The 24,052-nt window shown below is 42.8% G+C and overlaps 1 protein-coding gene across 2 annotated transcripts in view; it reads left to right on the top strand.

Moving 5' to 3' along the window:
* The window catches only part of DPYSL3 (dihydropyrimidinase like 3), a 146,073-nt gene that overhangs the window by 71,187 nt on the left and 50,834 nt on the right, over positions 1 to 24,052 (top strand). The window contains exon 1 of one of the 2 annotated variants that reach the window (XM_049874004.1): positions 3,849 to 4,059. The exons of the other annotated variant lie outside the window; for it this stretch is intronic. Coding sequence (XP_049729961.1) covers positions 4,021 to 4,059 — 39 coding nt within the window. The 5' untranslated portion in view covers positions 3,849 to 4,020. Of the gene's footprint in view, positions 1 to 3,848; positions 4,060 to 24,052 lie in introns of those variants that run through there. 2 annotated transcript variants of the gene reach the window in all.

The raw sequence follows: 24,052 nt of genomic DNA, 5'->3' as shown, positions 1-24,052 counted from the left end.
CTTATTCTGCCTGTTTATTCTCTCATCAAACACAATTAAAAAAATCTTGTATTAATTCACTTAATAATTATTGAACAATATCTACAGGCAAGGCCCTATTTCAGGTGCTCAGGACACAGCAGTGAATAAAACATACAAATTCTCTGCCCTCAAGGAGCTTACCTTCTGGTGAGGGAGAGAAGGACAATACACCATTAGTAATAGGTGGTGAAAATCTCCGTAAAGAAAGACAAAGCAGGGAAGGAAGCTAACACAGGACAGGTGGTTCTATTTTGAATACATAAAGGGTCGTCAGAATCAACTCGACAGCACTGGGTTTGGTTTTCGTTTTTTTTTTTTTTTTTTAAGTGTGTAATATAAACTCTGTGAGATCTGGGACTTACTCTGTGAGATCTGGGACTTACTATTATTCACTTCTGTAACACTAAAACACCCACTGCCGTTGAGTCGATTTTGACTCATAGTGACCATGTAGGGCGGAGTAGAATTGCCCGATAGGGTTTCCAAAGAGCGGCTGGTGGATTCGAACTGCCGACCTTTTGGTTAGCAGCCAAATGCGTAACCACTGCGCCACTAGGTGCTCCTTCTGTAACACTTGCACCTAGAAAAATAATAGTACAAAGTAAGCACACAATAAATTTTGTGTGAATATAGTGAGAATAAACAAATGAATAGCTGATGGCGAAGGAGGCTACTACAGCAGTCCAGGTGAGAGACGATAGTGCCTAGGCACAGGGAGAAGCTTTGCAGATGGAGAGATGGGATCATTGTCTGGATACATTTAAAAGAGAGAACCAGTCGCATTTGCTGATAGATTGGATATGGTGTGTTAGAGAAGGAAAGAAGTCAAGGATGATGACAAACCTTTGGTGTGAGCAACTAGAAGAAAGTATCCATTGACTAAGGTGTGGAAATTTGCAGATGTAGGTTTGGTGGCAAAAATTAAGCTTCTTTGGGACCGTAAATCAAGTCTCTGTGTTTTCATCTGTCTCCCTCGACGTCTCTTTTCTTTCATGTTTCCTGAGATCCAGAAAGCTAAGCACAGCAGCGTATCCAAGGAAAACCATTCAGAGTCACTCTACTGTAGAAAACATCCATACTGGTTCCACCCCTCTCTCCTTTGGCCAGACACAGAGGCATCCTGTGTTGATGGCTGCCTTTCTTCTTCCTTGGAATCCACGCATAGCCAAGGAAAGCTTTTTCCTTAAAATTCATCTTAAACTCTTTATTTTGAATTAAGCAAGAGAAGGATGTTTGAAAGAGGAAAGGGGGAAGAAACAGTGTTTGTTGTACATTTCTGGTGATGCCAACAGCTTGAACTGATTAGCTGGTTATTATGCATTCCTGTGCATGGCTTGTCACAGCAGTCTGAGCCAGGGCTAAACATCACAATTCTTATATGGTATGGCCTCTTGCCTGCAAACCTGACCTCAAAGGATTTAACCAAGTCTTGTAATTGGAAACAATACACACACACACAATCACCAAATGATTGAAAATATGGTATAAATCTATTTAATAGAGAACGTTCTGGATTATAATGACAGTAACACAGGAGATAATTAGGGTGCAAGAAAGCCAAAGAAACTGATGCAATTTAAGAAAAAAAAAAAAAAAGAAGGCAGTGATATTTCTTTAGGATTGTAAAAGTCCCTACATATTTTTGCTTTTCATAAGAAACTCTTTAGCAAGATCCCTTCCGAAGGCTTTGGGCAGTGAAATCTATGGGAAGGGTACAGAGAGAGAACTCTGCAGTAATTCTCCTCTTACTAGGCTCTAAATTTAATCCTGCTCATTTGCATGCCAGTCTCCCAGAATGCTTTGTAATTTCACAACTGGTGGCTAGTGGTCTCAGCATTTATCCTTTAAAGAACAAAGCAAAATGTTTAGGGATTGCCTCCAGCTTCGATCTTTATTTTTTTCCCCTGTGCTTTGCAAAGAGTACAGGGAGGTGACCTTTGCCTGGCATTCATTCTCCTTGCCAGAGGATCAGACAGATGTAGTGGAGACGGCTATGGACTTTCCCTGTGAAGACTGCATTCAGTTCCCTTACCCATGAATAACCAGAAGCCTGGATTAATTTACTTGAGGAGGAGGGTGTTTAAGGGGACCTTAGTCTGTCCTTTGATTGTATGAGCAGGCTGGTTTATTTCAGATTTCTGGGAAGCCCAAGCTGGAGTATTTTCTACACCCTCTTTGTGTGGAGGCCCTACAAAGCTTTTCTGTTGCAAAGTGAGTCTTCAGTTTAAATGCAGAAATGTTTAGAAATGCAGTCCGTGGCCAGCCTTATAGAAAACTACATTCAAGATTCCTAACATAGACCTAGCCATGCTTAGTGACATGTACAGAATTTCTGTTTAGTAAGGTATTAGGGAAACCCTGGTGGCATAGTAAGAGCTACAGCTATTAAAGGAAAGGTTGGCAGTTTGATTCCACCAGGCGCTCCTTGGAAACCATATGGGGCAGTTCTACTCTGTCCTATATGGTCACTGTGAGTCGGAATCAGCTCAATGACAACGGGTTTGGCGTTAAGGTTGACGTTTGGGGGTTGCAGGTGGTATGAGACTTTTCTTGAGACTGTTTTTTGTCATTTTAGCATAGCAAGACACCTTTTTTTTTTGGTTATTACTAAAATAGTATGTTTGGGATTACTGTATTTTCCAGAACAGATGAGGAAACTCCCCAACCCCAACCACCACCCGGACCCCACCCACAGTGGCTCCTCCAAATATGTCTCCCTCCCTTGGCGCTTTGATTGTAGCTTGTAATCAAAGGACAATATATTCTAGAGCTGAAAGGCCATGGTTTTGCTTCTAATAACATATTAACCTTTGTCTATCAGCCCTAGCTAAAGTAAACTCAAGATTTTTAGCAGTGCACGTGGTCACTGCCGAGAGCACACACGGAATCTATGGCTGCACGCCAATAACAGTCCAAGGCTTTTGCCTTCCTACACAGGTGTTTTCTACTTTTTTCCTCACAGAGCAGCATTCATGTTTTTTCATCTATTCTGAGGGGCAGGCTGTGCAGTTTCTTTGAAAATTATTATTTTGAGAATATTTTTAAAATACAGAGAATGGTTGATGTTAACTGTCACCGTGCGCCCCACAGCCCTCCAAGAGTGAATAATTGCTTACATTTTCTGATACGGATTTTCACACTTTCGGGATGCCAGCGGGCCGGCCAGGCTGCACGCACGAAGTCTGCCCAGTTCTCGGCTTCCTAAGGGATTGCACCCGCTGTTTACACACCCAGCGACCAGCAGAGGCAGCGCCCAGCTCTTTACTCTGTAACAAAGGCGGTGGCCGCCGCATCAAGCCAGCACGATGGCGGAGGAGAGCGAGTTCCGGGAAGGAAGTCCGGAGCCATCTCCTTTCTGAACAGAGGGTGGTGATGGTGGGAAATCACACAAGGAGCTGGTCAGAGGCATTGGCGCGTGGCCAGGCTTGGCTCGCGAGGCCAGGAGGGCGATGCTGGTACTTCTTTTCCGACACCCAGGCTGCAACATCCCCACCCCGAAAAGTCCCTGGCGCCCCCTGGTGGCTGTGGAGCAGGCTAGCTAGGCCACACTCCAAAGTCCAAAAAAAAAAAAAGGAAGAAAAAGAAAAAGTGGGTGAGGCAGATGCAAAGCGGAAAATCAATAGGGATAAGAGAGAAGAGGGAGGAGTCGCGGATCAGCCATTCTTGTCTTTCGGGGTCCCAGCTGGCACCGCAAAAGAAGAAGAAGGAAAAAAAAAAAAAAAAAAAAAACCCACCCGGGCGTGAACGCAAGTGGAGGAGGGTGTGTGTGGCGGGGGGGGTCGGGGGTGAAAAGAGGACCAGGGAGATTTACTATTGTCTCTGGCAGCCGCCGCGGGAGCTGGGAGGGGGGCGGAGGCGAGAGGAGGCGGTGGCCGCGGCCAGCGCACCATTCGCTCCACCTGATCGCGGGACGCTGTGCGCTGAGGAAGGCGCGGGCGAGCAGGAGCAGGAGCAGAGGAAGGAGGGAGGGAGGCAGCTGCTGCAACCTCCGCCGCCACCATGTCCTATCAAGGCAAGAAGAACATCCCGAGGATCACGGTGAGTCCGGGCGTCCGGCACCGCTGCTTTTTTTTCCTTCTTTCGCTCGCTGGCCCACGCGCGGGCGAGGGCAGCTTTGACCCCACCGGCTTCCCTGGCCCAGTCCCCGGGGAGGGACCGAGACCCGGGGGTCCGGGTGGTGGAGAGTGGCGAGTGGCGGTCAGTCTAGCCGGCGCGGCAGGCGCCAGAGAGACGCGCGACCCAGGGGCTTGCGGAAAACAAAACAAAGAGGAAATCCAAACAGTGGCGCGGAGAACTTTGGTTATTTATTCTCCTTTTCTACCACTGGGTAGTTCCCAAATAACACAGAGCTCCTGCCCCTCCCTGGACCCCGCGCCGCCTGGGATGTTCGTGTGCGCGGTCCCCGGCTGAGGTGCGCTTTTTGTTTAAGGCTCCTTTCGGCGGGAGGTTTACAGAGAAATGACACCTTTCCTATGGAGTACTTGGCAGTTCGACCGCGCCCCTCTCCTAGCTCCAGCCCCGGAGCTCTGCGCCTCCCCTCCCCAAGCCGCGAGGCTTATAGGGTGTCTAGACCATCGCCCTCGCTGTGTCCCCTTCTTGTCTGCATTCACCCCAATTCATATTTCTGTGTGTCATATTCGGGACTGGACAGGTAATGTGGCTGCAGCGAGAATGGTCATATATTTTACATTTTTCAAGGTATCCCCCCCGCCCCGCCCCAATCCCAAGAAAAGGCTGAGTGTTTAGAGCAGATTTTAGTTTGGGGTCGCAGGCACACGCTGTGTGTATGCCGGGTCCAACTGCCATTGTGTGCAAGACCGAGCCTCCCTCAGCCCGCTGGTGTCAGAAGCGCTGGGTGTGCGCCTAGGGCGGGGTGGAGAGGGGACGTGCCATAACCAGGTACATCTTCAGCTGCGCCCCGCAAGGCGAGCTTTTGGGCAAAAAATAACCCCGCCCCGGCCCCAGATTCCACGGGAATGCCCTGAAGATATGTCTCCAGTTGCAGGGATATATGACAGGCTGAGATGGGCATTAAAAAATAACACTGACATTTGTTAGTTTAGCACCAAGTCGTGCAATTATGCTTTGTCTATAGTGAATTTGATTAAACCTTTGTGGCCTGGTGTGTGTGTGTGTAGTGGAGGAATGGGTGGTTACTCCATCTTTGCAAGGCGAACAAAGGAAATGATCCGCTGGCCCCGGGAGGCTCAGCAGCTGCCCTAGGGCAGAGCTCTGTCTACTACTGTAGTTAAATTTGCCAGGCTTTGCTGTGGATGTGAGTCTGTTTGCACTTGTTCCGTTATTCCTGGAACACACTGCGTTTGTGATTGCCGCGCAGGACCATGCCCTCCGCAGGCAGGAAGGAGCCACTCCTGCCTTTAGTTCACTTAATTGCCCAGTGGTTTATTTCTCTTAGATTTTCATGCCTCTTTCAGGCACCTGAGCCACACTGCCTGCAAATGCACACCACCCCTACCTGCTCTCCAGCTGGTCCCAGGGAAGAAACGCTCCCCAGGAGGAGGAGTTGGGCTGGGCAGGGACCCTTTTGCTAGGTAGGTAGAGGCAGTTGGGTTCAAATTGGTCAATATCTTGACTACATATTGAAGAAACATTGTGGGGCATTTACAACACACAGGATTTTCTCAATGCCAGTTGTCTTTGCAAAGAGCCATAGAAGGTGTTACCAAAACCAAAACAAAATGATGATTGGGATACAAGCTCAATTTTTGTATCTGTTTCCCTAAGGAACTTACCCGCATGAGGCATGCTGCATAGATGCTGCTGTGCTTTGCATCCAGTGTGCATTTGACTGTATGGGATAGGCAGAGAATGGATTTTTTCCCCTCTTGTCTTAAGACTGCTATGGTTTTTCTTATTAACTCAGCCTGTGATATGGCATCAAGGGCCACGCCCATTCTTCTAGGTATCCTTCAGACCACCTTTAAGGACATATAAAGAAATTCAGCCTTAATGACTTGCCTTAGTAGCCTCAGTAAATGCTGCTGAGCCCAAATCCTAGGGCCAGGCTTGCCAGGGGTTCCTTTTGTTTCTGTTTGGATGTCCTCCCTGGGGTACATCTTTCATTCTCAGTGTGGCTTCCATCCTTTCTCTCTGAGCATGGGGTGTGGTGCTGCATAGCAGCCTCTGCTTAGGTGCCTTTGCTTAGGAGCAGTGGCTGTGTCTCCTGCAGCTGTGACGAGAGTGGATGGTGGTTGTAAATTTCTTCAAGCCAGGTTGCCTTGTATTCATTGTTAAAACTGGGAGGGGGGTTGGGGGGGGTAAGGAGAAAGGAAGGACATGGCAGGAGGAGGGTGTTGGTCTTTGGGGACAAGGAATCCATTTGTAGATTTTTCTCCTGCTTTGTGCTTGTATTTCTGTGAGCAAGGATTCTAATTCAGAAGAAAATATGCTGATATGTTTTCATGCCTGTTGATGATTGTGGTTACTACATACTATAAGGATTGTTATACCCTTTGTAGATATCATTAAAAATGTAAAAATATGAACACAGATACACCTATATAGAAAATATGATTAAAAATCTGAATATAACACCTATCCTTTACAGTCAACTTATACATTTTTTAATGGCAAGGTTATTCCTCTCTGTGAAGGATGCCCCACCCAGCAGCTAAGGTGTCACTAAATCTGAACACTGATGGAGCCATCTTTCTTGGTCTTGTACCCCTTGCCTTTCCAGGTACTACCCACTGCCATCATGCTTAGACCACAGTAGGGTTTTTTTTTTTTTTTTTCTTTCCTTCTACTTATTTTTGCTGCTCTCCTGAGAATAAAGCATCCTTACTACCTATGCTTACCAGTTTCCTGGAGGAATGATTTCTCATCACTGGAAGGAACTGGCTGCAGCTTTCCCTGTGAGCATCTCAGGTCTTAGGTCTTTATTGTTCCTTCTCTCGTAGTTTCTTGTGGATACCTGTCCTGCCTCAACAATAGCCCTGGCTTCCATTTGTCAGAAACTGGCAGTTTTGAATGGGTTTGCAGATCAGGGCAGGGACCTTGTATTCTCGTTCATCTCTGTCTCCACTGTCTAGCACACAGTACCTGACACATAAATGCCTGATGATTATCAGTTAAATGAGTGAAAGAAAAGTTGTTTGTAATAATGGGTCACATTTAAACCTGTTGAGATAAAGTCTATTCTGACTAATGGTGACCTCATGTGTTACAAGATAGAGCTACTCCGTAGGGTTTTCTTGGCTGTAATCCCGTAAAGGTATCCAGTTTATAGGAGTTCCTGGGTGGTACAGATGGTTAAGTGGTCCACTACTAGCCAAAACTTTGGTGGTTTGAACTCACCCAGAGGCTCCTTGGGAGACAGTCCTGTTAATCAGCTTCTGAAAGGTCACAACCTTGAAAAACCCTATGGAGCAGTTCTACTCTACACACATGGCGTTGCCATGAGTTGAAATTGACTCAAGGGCAACTAACAACTAACAAATGACAGTCTTTATAGAAGCAGATTTTCAGGGCTTTCTTCTGCAGAGCTGTTGGGTGGATTTGAACCACCAACCTTTAGGTTAGTAATGGAATGCCAACTGTGCCACCTAGGGAACCCAAGGACCCTTATCTCACATTTACTGAGTGTTGTGCCAGGCGTTGTGCTTTGTGCCTTACATGAATTGTTTCATTTAATCCTTGAACCAACACTGTCTGAGAGGTGGTATAGTTATTTCCATTTTATATACTTAAAAAAAAAAAAAGAAAATCAAAAGCATTTGTCCAGAGTCAGGATTTAAATCTACACACTTGACTGAAGTCAAGGTGCATGCTCCTCACCCCAACACCCCTCTTCGTGCCCCTGCTTCCACCCTCACTATTACTTGGTGTTGGTAGAGAAAATGGTTTAGAAAAATCACTGAGACTGTCTCCGCTGCTGGTAGAACCTGTAAAGCATATTTTCCGGCCACTACCAACAAATCCCATAACATGGTCCCTCTTCCCTTTTATGTTAAATAAATGTAATAAGTTTTTTTTTTTTTTTTGGATGATGGCTACTGTATCAGTGGTGCGGGTAGAAGTGGTGACTGCGACAACATTGTTTTCCTCTAATAGAAACTGCATCTGGAGCTGACCACAGGCGTGGGCAGGGCTCTATCATTTAGGTTCCAGTGCTTTATAGGTGTTTTCTTATTACAGCCTCTGCAGAAACCAATTTTACAGGTAAGGAAATTGAAACATAAAAAAAAAAACATAGGTAGGTGAAATCAGTTACCCAGAGTCACACAGTCAGAGTTTTGGGGCAAAGATGCAAATCAAACCCAGGTCTTATCTGACTTCAAAGTCTAAGCTCCCCTGGTACAGCGGCCACCTCCCAGAGGCACAGGCTGCTGAGATTATGAAAGGTGTGGAGTAGGAGATTCAGAATTCCCTCCAGCAGACAAATTACAGAGAACTGGCTTTTTGCAAATACTTACTGGATTTTTATAAATACTATCTTGCAGATTGCAGATAATGCATTTCTACTGCATTGGAGGTTGGAGAGTGTGTGTGTGTGTGTGTGTGTGTGTGTGTATGCAAGAGAGATGCTTAGAAATGCCAGTTGGGATTGCTAACATGCTCTGATAGGAATACAACCTGGTAAATTCAGTCTAGGGCATTTAGCCCTGTACTCAAAGCTCCGTGATCTCTCCTAAAGGATGTGATTATGAGAGTTGTAGGTTCCATGGGTTTTGTTCAGTTTTGTTTTGTTTTGGAGGGGAAGTGAAGGGGCCTTTATGAACTGGAGGAATACCCAGTTAAGCTTGGGGCTTGAAGAGAACGTGGCAAAAGGTCAAGTCTGCATTACTCTTGATTCAGTAGGTGCCATTTTGGACTGGGAGACAAATATTAGGAGATGAAGGACTAGGGTTTGGGAGACCAAAAGAAAATGAGTCACCTCAACACAGCTTTATATGTGTAAGGTATCTTAAAAGGGAGATTCCAGAGGCTAAGACAGAGAAAAATATCAGACATGGAGGATGGAAAGCATCTTAGATTTCTGCCTGCAGAAATCTCAGCACAGGCTCTTTATATTTTGAGCAGGGCGGCGGTGATTTTCAGCCAGCTTATTCATTTTTCTCAATCACTAGCAGAATGCCCCAGGTGTGTAAAGAGCTCTGAATCTTAGTAGCTGTGACACAGTCAGCTGGGCACTTGGGGGAATTCTAGAGAAATAGCTTCTCTGAGAGAATTCAAGTCTACGTGGCAAAACTATCAGTTTATACATAAAAATTCTCCCTGTTTATCTCACTGGGCTGTTGAAAGGCTCAGAGGAGGTCATGACCAGGAAAGTGGTCTGTGAACCCTGGATGTATTCAAGATGATACACACTGTTATTATAAAATCTCAGCTGCTTTGGAATGTGGAAATTAGTAAAGGGAGACTTGACAAAGAGATAGTTTAGAAAGATTACTTAGGAAACTATTTTTCAATATAAGTTTTCAAAAACCAACAAGAAATAATACTATGTTATATGAAAACTGTTATTTTTCCTTGCTTAAATTTATTTATTTTTCCTTTAGTTAGGGTGGAAACCCTGGTGGCGTAGTGGTTAAGTGCTACGGCTGCTAACCAAAGGGTCAGCAGTTCAAATCCACCAGGCACTCCTTGGAAACTCTATGGGGCAGTTCTACTCTGTCCTATAGGGTGGCTATGAATCAGAATCGACTCGACAGCACTGAGTTTGCTTTGGTTTTAGTTATGTTGCAGTGCTCCTTAGAATCATGCGTGTCATTCATTCCTAACAATCTAATAGTGACCATAAGACCAACTTTGGATTTTGATACAGTCTCTCCCTTAACCTAAATAAAGGATATTTTCCATACTTAGTTGAACAATATTGATTTTTAGTCCTAATCAGCTTCTAGCCTAGAGTGACATAGGTTACCAGTATCCTTCTAGCAGTTTCTTCACAGGTTCCTTTTCACTGCCTTCTTCTCTGTCTCTTTTCCTCAGTTGGAAAAAATAAAATCGAATTTGAAAAGGAACCAAAAAAAAAAAAACAAAACTCTTTATATCTTAAAGGGGACTTTGTTCTTTACCTTTTGACATATTTTTTAGAACCATTTATTCTGCTTATTATATTTGAACAATTACAATATGTTTACAGTAATAGGAGTGTACCCTGAGGATGTAAACATGTCTCTGTTTGATTAAATCAGTGCTTCAAATCAGAAGAGGATTGGAAATTTGAATATGTCCTCATCTCCAACTCCCCACTTACTCCCTCCTCAATCAGTGCTCACTTCTCCCCTTTGCCTTTTCTCCAACTTTGTGCAGGCTAGTGGAAACACTTGAGAAAAGAGAGACAAGACCCTAGAGAATGCAGAGAAATAGGCTGTTCTATTTTCAGATTTTTTTTCGCTGTGGAATCCCTTTTGTGTCAAACTCAGTTTATGTCTACAGCACTATATGAAATAGACCAAAAACTCCCCAAACTAGATATGAGCCCCTCAACTTGGCCTCTTCCCTTGGCCTGAGCCCCTCTGTGGATTCAAGTATAAAACCAACTTGAGGAATGTTTTCTTCTGTTAATTGGATTCCATGGAACTTAGTGGTTAGAAACATGGGACTAGGTATAGCAAAGCCATTAGTAACCCAAAAACCAAACCAAACCCGTTGCTGTTGAGTCAATTCTAGCTCGTAGTGACTGTATAGGACAGAGTAGAACTGCCCCATAGAGTTTCCAAGGGGCATCTGGTGGATTCTGACTGCCGACCTTTTGGTTAGCAGCTGTAGCTCTTAACCACTACACCACCAGGGTTTCCACTGTTAGGAACAGCTACCAAATATTGAGTGCCTTAGCACAAATTACATGGATTATCTTCTTTAACTCACAACTTTTTTTTTAATAATTTTTATTGTGCTTTAAGTGAAAGTTTACAAATAAAGTCAGTCTCTCACATGCAAACTTATGTACACCTTACTACATACTCCTACTTACTCTCCCCCTAGTGAGTCAGTCTGCTCCCACCTTCCAGTCTCTCCTTTTGTGACCATTTTGCCTGTTTCTAACCCCCCTACCCTCCCATCTCCCCTCCAGACAGGAGATGCCAGCATAGTCTCAAGTGTCCACCTGATTCAAGTAGCTCACTCCTCATCAGCATCTCTCTCCAATCCATTGTCCAGTCCAATCCATGTCTGATGAGTTGGCTTCGGGAATGGTTCCTGTCCTGGTCCAACAGGTTTGGGGACCATGACCACCAGGATTCTTCTAGTCTCAGTCAGACCATTAAGTCTGGTCTTTTTATGAGAATTTGGGGTCTGCATCCCACTATTCTCCTGCTCCCTCAGGGGTTCTCTGCTATGTTCCCTGTCAGGGCAGTCATTGGTTGTGGCGGGGCACCATCTAGTTCTTCTGGTCTCAGGATGATGTAGTCTCCAGTTCATGTAGCCCTTTCTGTCTCTTGGGCTCATAATAACTTTGTGACCTTGGTGTTCTTCATTCTCATTTGATCCAGGTGGGTTGAGACTCATTGATGCATCTTAGATGGCCGCTCATTAGCGTTTAAGACCCCAGACGCCACACTTCAAAGTGGGATGCAGAATGGTTTCTTAATAGAATTTATTTTGCCAATTTACTTAGATGTCCCCTGAAGCCATAGTCCCCAAACCCCCGCTGTTGCTCCGCTGACCTTTGAAGCATTCAGTTTATTCAGGAAACTGCTTTTGGTCCAGTCCAGTTGTGCTGACCTCCCTGTATTGAGTGTTGTCCTTCCCTTCACCTAAAGTAGTTCTTATCTATTATCTAATCAGTAAATAACCCTCTCCCCCCTCCCCCTCCCCCCTCTCGTAACCACAAAAGAATGTGTTCTTCTCATTTTAAACTATTTCTCAAGATCTTATAATAGTGGTCTTATACAATATTTGTCCTTTTGCCTCTGACTAATTTCACTCAGCATAATGCCTTCCAGGTTCCTCCATGTTATGAAATGTTTCAGAAATTCCTCACTGTTCTTTATCGATGTGTAGTATTCCATTGCATGAATATACCATAATTTATTTATTCATTCGTCCATTGATGGACACCTTGGTTGCTTCCAGCTTTTTGCTGTTGCAAACAGACTCACAACTTTTATAGCTACAAGTATATACCACCATGTTGCATTCTGGAAAGAAGGCTCAGAGAGATTAAGTTGAGTAAAGTCATGTAGCTAAAGAAGCAAGATCCTAAGATTTATTCCTCAAGAAGTGAATTAGTTCCACAGGAAATAATTACGTATTCACAGGTGACCCCCCCCCATCACCTCCAGCTGCCCATACCTGTTAGTTAGCTCACACATGTGGATGGATGTTCACAGGGTAGAGAAGGAGTGGGGATGGTCTGAGCAAACCTATCACATCTCTGTTGGAACAACAGCTCAGAGCATAAGTCCTAACAGTGGTTCATACACCGCCCCTGCCAGCTGCCCGAGTTTCTGATTTTACCCAGAAGCATGTGCAAGTGTAGGGTGGAAAAGCAGATGCTATTTTTCTGCCTTTCTTAAGTGCAGATCGGGGCCCAAAGTTCCTTCTCGCTCTCTGTCCTCATTCTCTTCCCAGACATGAAAGGAGCCAGGCTCCCTGTTCCCACCCAGCTGGGCAGAGAAGTATTTGCAGGACCCACCCAGCATACTAAGCCAGAGTAGGGAGCTCCACATTAGAATGGTCCAGGAACTTATTTGTGACATCTGGATTTCAAGGACACATTTCTCCTGGTTTAATCCTTTTTTTTTTTTTTTTTTCTATGGAGGCACTAGACAATGAGATATGAAGAATAGAGTGAGATTTTATAATTTAAGATTTTATGAGTTCCTCAGAAAAGGAGAGTTAAGGAGCGCTCTTGTTTCACAACACAGTGTAAGGAGGAAAATGTTGGGAGGATTATCATCATATTATGGTTTTAGGCCTGGCCTTGCCTCTAATTTACATGTGACTTTGGGCAAACCCTTATTATTATCCCTCTCAGATTCTGTATCAGTAAAGTGAGGGCATTATACTAGATGATCCCAGAGATCCTTGCCAGTGCAAATGACCCTCTGAGCCTTTATTTTGTCTTCTATTTTCTCATGAGGTCATGGTCAGCCCTCCTTATTTTACTTTGAATTCTCAGAGAGGAGTTGTAAGCCCTCTCTGTGAGGGAAGAAAGAGCAGGGAGAAATGTATGGGAGCAGCAGTTGGCTTAACCTCAGCGGGACCAGCCAACATCTGTGTTGGATGTAAGGGTCTTTGGATGCTTTTTCACTCCTAAAATCCCAGCCTGTCCTCATTCAGAGCTTGTACTTGGTTCACAGACTGTGCAAGAAAGAAATGGAATCAGGATGATTGATAAGTCTTTCATTCACAGAGCTTTAGTATTAATTGAAATGAGTATCATTAAAATAATACCATGATTCATTTGCTGCTACATAGAATCTCTCTTTTGGATAAGGCTACCATTGATGAGGGCACAAAGGTGACAGTTGCCCAAACCAACAAGCAAGCAAGCAGGAACAACTCTGAGTCTGTACATTCTCATGACACTTTTTTTTCAGTTGCTCTTGCCAGTATTTCAAATTCGATGGCTGCCATCCAGTGGAAATAACTACCCCAATAAGCCTATTAGTGCCACAGACACTCCACAGGGGCAGGGATCATTTTTTGTGTTGTTCCCACTTAGTCACTAGCACTTAGTCTACTGCTGTTGCATTAAGCCCTCTATAAATATCCGTTGAATGTATAGATTTGTTTAATGTTTAGTTTGCAGCAGTAATTTCAAGGGAGAAGGTGATCTGAAAGTGCACAAGTTCAAATCTTGTCCTTGTATGTCTTCCTTATTTTCACTGACACCTCTTTAGAACATTAGCTCCTAAGAGTTAAAGATATGGCTCTAAGAAACTGGCAGAGGATCCTTGGGCCAAGAGAAACGTTAAAGAGCATTAGCAGAATTCCTGTAACCCAGGGCCTGTCCTGGGCAAATACAACAGGGAACTCATCCATCATTTGTACTTCTTTTTCTCTGGCCTCCATTCCATTCCTTCTTCCAACTTCTGCATCTGGGCTCATTCTTAGGCTGTTTAGGGACCTACCTATGTACTTCTGGCTTGCAAACAGACATGTCGTTTCTCTTACTGAAAATGACTTAAAAGGAATGTATACAGACTGTCATGCCTTCTTTCATATAGGGAAAATTGTCACCATGACTGGTTGAACCTGGTTATAATGTAGATCAGTTATGAGGCTTCTTTCTGCCCTTGTACATAAACTGCAAAGTCATTAGAGTTATTAGTAGCAGTTAGATAGGCCTGTCTGCATTTGTACCGCAAACTTGGCCTTCTAGAAAGCTTACCTAAAGAGCTGCCCACAGTTCTTTTTTGTTCCCCTATTAGGGTTGGCGATTTAAATGGAATGGTTTTATATATGTTTGTGTTTATTCAGAAATTCAGTCCCTTACCCCATTGCACCTGTCAAATTTTTCTGGACTTATATTTGGGGCTATTTGTATTACCAAACTTGTTCTAAAATTCATTCCTTGGTTTAAGGAGTAGAGGCATTAAAAGCAGGTTTTACCAAGTTTATCTCTGAGTACAAACCATACAATCATAGGTCCATCTGTAATAGTAATCATTAGATCCTTTTAATGGAAGCATCTAGAAGGGGAAACAAAATGGAAGAATCAAAGCATATTCATGGAACCTAAAACCTTTGGTCAGAAAGCCTTTGAAGTACTATATGTATTATAATGGTGCCATATTTAAGGTAACTCAGGCATAATAAAAACATCTTGTTATTTTTTGAGTGAATAAAGTATTTATGGATTGTCAACCCCAGGCCCAGATATGTGATGATTGTCACAGGATGGTCTAATCTAGCTAATATATGGGGGAAAGCAGTTCAATAATAATAATATGAATTGACATTTATTGAACCCTCTATTAAGTGCTTTTTATTAATCATTTCACTTAATCATTAAAACAAGTCAATTAAGTAGATGAGTTTCAACTAGGTACTCCCATTTAATCGATGAGAAAATTTAGAGAGATTAGGTAATTTACCTAAAATCACATAATCCTTAAGTGGTGGAATCAAGATTTAATCTTAAATTTATCTGACCCAGAGCCCACATTCTTACTCCCACTATGTGGTGCTACCTTAAATTCTATCTTCTTTATCTTTCCTCACCTCTGGGGCCACCAAACATTGGTTCAAAGTGGAGTTCACTTACTTGAAGTCCAGGGTTAAGTCCTTTGCTGCAACTCTGTCCCAGGAGGCATGAGTGATTCAGGTAATGGGAGACTGACACGAAGAACAGCCAATCTGTGCTCTGGCCTACATGGGGGTTGTCTCAATAGCACCGCCCAGTTTTAGGAAGCTCTCCAGCCTTCTTCCTAGGAGTAGCCTCCCTTCCTGGCATGCACAGCCAGCTTGTCAGGGATGTACCCACCACTCTCAGCATTGTATTTTGTATGGGATTAGAAAAAAAAAATATCAGTGAGGTATTCTTAACATGGATTTGAATGCAACCTTCTGATTCCAACATCCATGCTGCACTCCCCAGCTCCTTAAATAAACCCTAAGCAAGATTCTGCTGAGGTTCTGTCTTGGTGGGTTCTGTAAAATTCATGGGCTTTTGAAGTCAGAGCATCAAACTGAGACTTAAATGGGCCGAATGAATTAGGGCTTCTTCTATTGTCTGGTTTACCTTAGGGCATTGAGATTTTAAAATTCGATAGGATTTTTTTTCCTTCCTTTGTAAAAGAAATTATTATGGTTGTAGGAAAATTTACCAAAAATCAAGGAGAATGAGGACAGTAAAATTAAGCTATAATGAAATTAGTCAGTGATAGCTATTGTTACAATTATGAGTATATGGTCAAGAATTTTTAAAGATTTTATGTGCCATTAAAAAAAAAAAAAGGTACCATGTATTTTACATGCATTTTTTAAAATAGTTTTTTTGTAACAATTTTTTGATATGTATTTCACATACCATGTGATTCACCCATTTAAAGTGTTGTTGTTGTAAGCCGTGGAGTTGATTCCGGCTCATAGTGACCCCGTGTGACAAGAGTTGAACTGTCACATAGTGTTTTCTAGGCTGTAATCTTTATGGGAGCAGATCACCAGGTCTTTTCTCCTACTGAGCCACTGGGTGGGTTCAAACCACCAACCTTTCAGTTAGCAATCAAACACTTAGTCATTGTGCTACTAGGGATCCTTATTTAAAGTGTGTACAATTGAGTATTTTTTAGTATATTCACAGAGTTGTATAACTGTCGCCACAATTGATTTTAGAACATTTTCATCACTCCAAAAAGAAAACCCTCTAGCAGTCGCTTCCCACCTTTTCACTTGCCCCAGCCTTCTCAGTCCTGTTGTTGTTAGATGCCCTTGAGTCATTTCCAACTCTTAGTGACCATATAGACAAGAGTAGAACTGCCCCATAGGGTTTTCTTGGGTGTAATCTTTGTGGAAGCAGGCTGCCCTGTCTTTCTCCTGCAGAGTGACTGGGTAGGTTCATTTCAGTTAGCAGTCGAGCGCTCGACTGTTTGTGCCACCAGGGGTCCTTCCTAGGCAACTACTAATCTATTTTCTGTGTCTATAGATTCACCATTCTGGACATTGTATATGCCGTTTTATGTTTTGCTTTTTTTCATTCCACAGTATATTCGAAACCTCTTTCTACATTTTAAATATTCTTCTGTAACACAATTTTAAATGGTAGAGGGTCAGCGAAAAAGTGGAAGGCCCTCAATGAGATGGATTGCCACAGTGGCTGCAACAATGGGCTCAAGCGTAACAACTATTGTGAAGGTGGCACAGGACCAGACAGTGTTTCGTTCTGTTATACGTGGCGTTGCTATGAGTCGGAACTGACTTCACAGCACCTAACAACAACAACAGCAGCAGCAGCATATTTTCCTGTTGCTTGGGAATCTAGTAAAATTAACTAATCCCATGTTTTGTGATCTTTTTGGTTGTTTTCAAGGTCTTAGTATTAAAAAAATGCAGTGATGAATTCATTTTTAGTTGTAGTTTTTTAAATTGAAATCAAATGAAAAGATACCCAGGATGAGAGGTTGCATAACTTGCTCAAAGTCACTCAGCTCATGAGTGTCAGACCAGAGATTTGAATCTCAGTGTTTTACCCTTAGCCTTGTACTCTTGTCACCACTCCAAATGTTTCATCAGTTGTGCCATTTTCCATGGAAAAACTCTGCTTTCCTTCTTTGTTTTCTTCAGCTCTCAAATGAGTGCATTTGTCTCCTCACTGCCACCCTTGCTGCCTCCCTGTCTTGTTGGGGCTGTTGACATGTGTCTTAAATCCTGATGCTACTCGGCTGGAAAAGGAACATGCCCTGTTCTCCCCACCCCCTGCCCCCTCAATGGCTGAACCTATAAGCTTAGGAGCTGGTTTTAATTTTACATTTTCTGTGTGTATGTATATTTGTTTTTAAAACTTTTCCTCCCTTAATTCTTTCAAGGAGAATCTTTATTTTAAATTATGTACTCTTTCCCTCAACTCCAGTCTGTGCTTCAAGTCTTGATGAGATTACTTTGTTTGGAGATACTGATAAATTCAGAGTGGGATTTCTGATTTATATAACTAAATTGGCTTAAATTATGGCCTTACAGAGAGAAAGGGCTTTAAATCAACTTTTCTTGTTGTTGTTAGATGCCTTTGAGTCCCATTCCGACTCATAGCAACCCTGTGTACAACAGAATGAAACATTGTCGGGTCCTGTGACATCCTCATAGTTGTTGCTATGTTTGAGCCCATTGTTGCAGCCACTGTGACAGTCCATCTTGTTGAGGGTCTTCCTCTCTTTCACTGACCCTCTACTTTACCAAGCATGATGTCCTTCTCCAGGGACTGGTCCCTCCTGATAAGGTGTCCAAAATATGTTAGATGAAGTCTCTCCATCTGTGCTTCTAAGGAGCAGTCTGGCTGTACTTCTTCCAAGACAGATTTGTTTGTTCTTATGGCAGTCCATGGTGTATTCATTATTCTTTGGCAATACCATAGTTCAAATGCATCAATTCTTCTTTGATCTTCCTTATTTATTGTCCAGCTTTCACATGCATGTGAGGCAATTGAAAATACCATGGCTTGGGTCAGGAGCACCTGTCCTCCAAGTGTCATCTTTGATTTTTAACATTTTAAAGAGGTCTTTTTTGCAGCAGATTTGGCCAATGCAGTATGTCATTTGATTTCTTGATGCTGCTTCCATGGGTGTTGATTGTGAATCCAAGTAAAATAAAATCCTTGACAAGTTCAATGTTTTCTCTGTTTATCATGATATTGGAAACCCTTGTGGCATAGTGGTTAAGTGCTACGGCTGCTAACCAAAGGGTCGGCAGTTTGAATCTGCCAGACGCTCCTTGGAAACTCTATGGTGAAGTTCTACTCTGTCCTATAGGGCCGCAATGAGTCAGACTCGACTTGACGGCACTGGGTTTGGTTTTGGTTTTTGGTTGTCATGATTTTGCCTAATAGGTCCAGTCGTGAGGATTTTTGTGTTCTTTATGTTGAGATGTACTCCATACTGAAGGCTGTAGTCTTTGATCTTCATCAGTAAGTGCTTCAAGTCCTCTTCACTTTCAGCAAGCCAGGTTGTGTCATCTGCATATTGCAGGTTGTTAATGAGTCTTCCCCCAATTCTGAAGCCACATTCTTCTTCCAGCTTCTTGGATTATTTGCTCCGCATACAGATTGAATAAGAATGGTGAAAAGATACAACCCTGATGCACACCGTTCCTGATTTAAAACCACACAGTTTCCCCTCGTTCTGTTTGAACCAACTGCTTCTTAAATAAACTTAGAAAGTTTTCAGGCAGCTGAGCATAATCCTCTGCTTCTGGAGACTTTATCCTGGGTTTATTCCACAAAGAAGGTATGTTTTTTTTTGTTTTGTCTCGATTTTAGTCACTTCATTGTATGTTTTATCTTTTGGGTGGATTTGAACCACCAACTTTTGGTTAATAGCTGAGCATTTAACCATTTGCACCACCCAGCTGGACAATGAATAAGGAAGACCAAAGAAGAGTTGACACCTTTGAATTATGGTGTTGATGAAGAATATTGAATATACCATGGACTGCCAAAAGAATGAACAAATCTGTTTTAGAAGTACAACCAGAATGCTCCTTAGAAGCAAGGATGGCGAGACTTCGTCTTACATACTTTGAACATGTTGTCAGGAGGAATCAGTCCCTGGAGAAGGACATCATGCTTGGCAGAGTACAGGGTCAGCGGAAAAGAGGAAGACCCTCAGCGAGGTGGATTGACACAGTGGCTGCAACAATGAGCTCAAGCATAATGATGGCTGTGAGGATGGCGTGGGATCAGGCAGTGTTTCGTTCTGTTGTGCATGGGGTTGCTATGAGTCGGAACCGACTCGATGGCACCTAACAACAACCACCACCACCACCCAGGGACTACTGTAACATACCAAAAAACAAACCTGTTGGCATCGAGTCGATTCCAACCTATAGGACAGAATAGAACTACTTTATAGGGTTTCCGAGGAGCAGCTGGTGGATTCAAAGTGCTGACCTTTTGGTTAGCAGCTGAACGCTTAACCACTGTGCCAGCTGGGCTCCCTAGTTTACAGATGAAGCAACAGAGGCTCAGAAAGTTAATTTATCTATAATTGTATATAGTTATTAATTAACTAGTGGAGCTGGGTCCAAATTCATTTACTACACCGTGCTACTTCCCAATAAGGAAGTTAATCCAAGCTGTCTAGAAAACATTGCATATCAAGTTGTTTAATGTTAAGAGGAAGAAGAAAATTGTACTCCAAAGTCTCAGTGACCTGGAGCCCACTTAATTGATTGGACAAGAAATATTTGGCCTCTGACTTTAAGATAAAAACAGAGATCAGGGAAATTTTAAAAGATAAGGTATTTGGGCTTCACTGGAGCCCCTGGGAGGTACAAATGGTTAACTCGCTTGTCTGCTAACCAAAAGGTTGGTGGTTTGAGTTCACCCAAAGGCACCTTGAAAGAAAGCCCTGGCCATCTGCTTCCGAAAAACCAGCCATTGAAACTACATAGAATACAATTCCGCTCTGACACACGTGGGGTGGCCATGAGTTGGAGTCAACTCCACACCAACTGTTTCTTTGCAAAGTCTTCCCTGTATCTTATACCTTCCCACGTAGAAACGGACAGCTCAGACAGTAAAGAATTAATGTTCATAGTGATGGACCTTGAGGGAACCTGACCCTTCGAATAAGAATAAATTACTCACAATTGGTCACTTTAGCTAAAGCAGGAAAGAAGACTCATACACCTGTGACTTGAGTCGGCTTGGAAACTGTTTATGCCAGAGTTTTAAAGTTACATATTATAGCAGTATTTTCAACAGGAAAGACCTCATAAATATGCAATTGGCAAAAAAAAAAAAAAAAATTCAAATTAACCTGAGCTGCTGGTGAACCCAGATATTATGATAAGGGAAATGTGAGGTGCTTTAAATATTGAATGTAGACAGCTCTGTTGTACTGCTTCCTCTGTCTTGAGGTTGTATGGTCCATAAATGCTTAGATGCATAAGTTAAATTTACTTGAACTTTATTAGTAAGAAGAGGCAGCCGAGTTAAGGGGTGGGTGGGCTTTGTTATCAGCAGATACTGGATTTAAGTTACAGTTCAGGTATGTACAGTTCCTAGGTGGTATAAGCGGTTAACATGCTCAGCTGCTAACCGAAAGGTTGAAGGTTCGAGTCCACCAAAAGGTGCCTTGAAAGAAAGGCCTGGTGATCTACTTCCAGAAAATCAAACATTGAAGACTCTATGTAGCACAGTTCTACTTTGACGCACAAGACATTGCCATTAGTTGGAATAGACTCAATGGCAACTGTTTTTTTTTTTTTTTTTTACCCCCTAGCTATATACTAACTATGCAACTTTGTTGCCTCAGGCTTCAGAATAAAATCTAAATCACTGCTACCACCCTAGCTCAAGCTCTCATCATATTACTGTAAGAGGCCCTAACTGATCTCTTTGCTTCCTGGTTGTCTACCCAGAAATTTATTCTCTGTGCATAGCCAGAGTATTAATCCTTTAAAATAATGAACAACAGATACAATCACTCCCCTGCTCAGAAATCTCTAATTGTACCTAAAATAAAGGGTAAGCCATGACTCTCAAGACCCTGCACCCCCACCCCATGACCTGGCCTTTGACTGCCTCTCTGGTCTTCTCTCTGTCACTGCTTCTCCATCACTTGGCATCAGCCATCCAGCCCACTTGCTCTTCTTTGGACGTGACATGTTCATTTCTAGCTCAGGGTCTCTGTACTTGCTGGCCTCTCGATGTGAGATACTGTCTTTCCCAGGCTCAGCTCTTTACTTGGCTCACTTCCTCAGATCCTTTAGATCTCTGTTCAGCTGACAGCTTCTTAGACATGCCTTCTTTGGAAACCTAATCAAAAGCAGCCTAAGATGCTCTTATGAGCCTCCACTCACCCTCTTTTTTTGATTTCACTTATCATTGTTAAAATTATGCTACTTACTTGGTAGCTAACTTGTTCTTTGCCTTTTCAGCCACTGCGGTGATAATTAATCTTTTTCATTACTGTATCCTCATTGCTGTGAACAAGAAGCATTTACAAACATTAAATGAATGAATGAATGAATAAATAAGTGACCGAAGAGGAACACCACTACTTTAATATGCTTTCCCTGAGTTAAGTGATTTGGGGAAAGCAAGTGGCAAGGAAATCAAACCAAGAAGCCCAGTTACTGTCGAGTCAACCCCAACTCCTGGCACCCTCATGTGTGCAGGGTAGAACTGCTCTGTAGGGTTTTCAGCGGCTGATTTTTCAGGAGTAGATAGCCAGACCTTTTTCTGAGGTACACCTGAGTGGACTCAGCCTTCAATCTTTCAGTTAGCAGCTGAGATTGTTAACTATTTGCACCACTCATGTCAAAAGGCTATTAAACTGTCTTCCTCATGATGACAGGGATCATGCCTGTGCAATTCCCCACTTCATCACCAAGGCTTAGCTCAGTCCACCCTTGAATGAATGGAATGATGAATGAATGATGAAAAAACTTGGAATAACAGGCAAAAAAGTGATAATATGTAGGTGAAAGCCTGCTGTGTCAGAGATGGCTTGAAGAGACTTGCAAAGATTGTAACTTTTTTGCTATTTTTTTCCAGGTACAATTTAATATGTTACAATGTATGCCTTCCTTTGATAGGCATACAGCATCTGCAACTGTAAACTTCAGTAGTCTCAGCACCTTCTGAAACATTTCTTAGCAGAGACAGGTCATAAAAGAACAGACTATCTCAGAACTATTCCAAAAGAAGAGCATTCTGGTGTTAGAATCATAGAATGTTCAATAGTGATTGCTGGGGAAAACAGTTGTACCTTCATGTCTTTGCGGATAGGGATGAAGTCTAGGGGCCTTCAGGTAGGCACAGGGAATATGTCCCTTTAATAATGTCAGTGTCTTAGTATCCTAGAGCTGCTGTAACATAATACCACCAGATGGGTGGCTTTAAAGAACAGAATTTGATTGTCTCACGGTTCTGGAAGCTGGAAGTCCAAATCAGGGTATTGGCTGCGTTGTCGAGTCCTTCTGAGGGCGCTGAGAGTGGGACTGTTCCAGGCCTGTCTCCTAGCTTCTGTCTGGCCTCTGCCCAGAATGCTTGCTCTTCTTTGCTGCTGTGGATGTGTCCTCACAGGGTGTCTTCCCCCTTTCACAGGTACAGGGGTTAGGGCTTCAACTTACCTGTTCTGGGGGACACAGTTCAATGCCTAACAGTCAGTATGGTTTTGTGAAATAAAATGTAGTGTTGAATTCATTCCAGAAGATTCCTTTTATAACGTATAAAACCTTAGATCTTTGTTGATCCAAGGTGAAGAAACCATTTGTTATAGGATTAACTGCCCATAGTCTCGCATTTTTGAGTTTGGATTTTTTCTAATTCATTTTATTCCGATTTTTTTTTAAGTGGGGCTTCTCCCGTATTTATTTCAAGGGTTCATTTTATTCCAGGTCTATCTGACCTCTTAAAGACCGCGTTTTCAGGTCAGCATCTGCAGTTTTTTCTGTCAGTAAAACCTGGGGAAGTTACAGAAATTCAGGACTCAAGAGTCAAAAACAGCCATTGTTTTAATAACCACCTATTTAGCAAATGAAAGCAGAGCTGTGAGCCCACTGGTTTCTAGGCAAATGGAAGGCCAGGACCCAGAGAATCTGCCATCATCCGATTGTTGTGTCAAGAAACAGCCAGAAAAAAGAGTTAACTCTTCTAAGACCTCTCCTTTTCATACTGCTTCTTAGAAGTGGATTTCGGTTCTCGGTTCGTAGAAAGGTAGTTAAGGCATGCTGTTGTTAGTTGCATTTGAATAGATTTTGATGCGTGGTGACCCCATGCCCCATGTGTGCAGAGCAGAACTGCTCCATAGGGTTTTCAACGCTGTAACCTTTTGAAAGCAGATCTCTAGGCCTGTCTTCCAAGGCACGCCTGGGCGGGTTTGAACTGCCAACCTTTTGGTTACTAGTTCAGCCCTTAACCATTTGCACAACCCAAGGGCTCCCAGTCAAGGCATGGATATGAGCTAAAACGACATTGAAAGTCAATCTACTTTTAACAACCTGCAGTATCCAGGTGACACAATCTTGCTTGCTGAAAATGAAGAGGACTTGAAGCACTTACTGATGAAGATCAAACCCTACAGCCTTCCGTATGGATTATACCTTAACATAAAGAAAACAAAAATCCTCACAACTGGACCAATAAGCAACATCATGATAAACAGAGAAAATATTGAAGTTTTTAAGGATTTCATTTTACCTGGATCAACTATCAGTGCCCATGGAAGCAGCAGTCAAGAAATCAAATGACATGTTGAGTTACATTGGACAAATCTGCTGCAAAAGACCCCTTTAAAATGTTAAAAAGCAAAGATGTTACTTTGATGACTAAGGTGCACCTGACCCTAGCCATGGTCTTTTCAATCACCTCATATGCATGCAAAAGCTGGACAATGAAAAAGGAAGACCAAAGAAGATTTGAGGCATTTGAATTATGGTGTTGGTGAAGAATGTTGCA

This window comes from Elephas maximus, chromosome 2, assembly GCF_024166365.1.
Source record: "Elephas maximus indicus isolate mEleMax1 chromosome 2, mEleMax1 primary haplotype, whole genome shotgun sequence".
Taxonomy (NCBI): domain Eukaryota; kingdom Metazoa; phylum Chordata; class Mammalia; order Proboscidea; family Elephantidae; genus Elephas; species Elephas maximus.
This window is presented reverse-complemented; position numbering and strand designations above follow the sequence as displayed.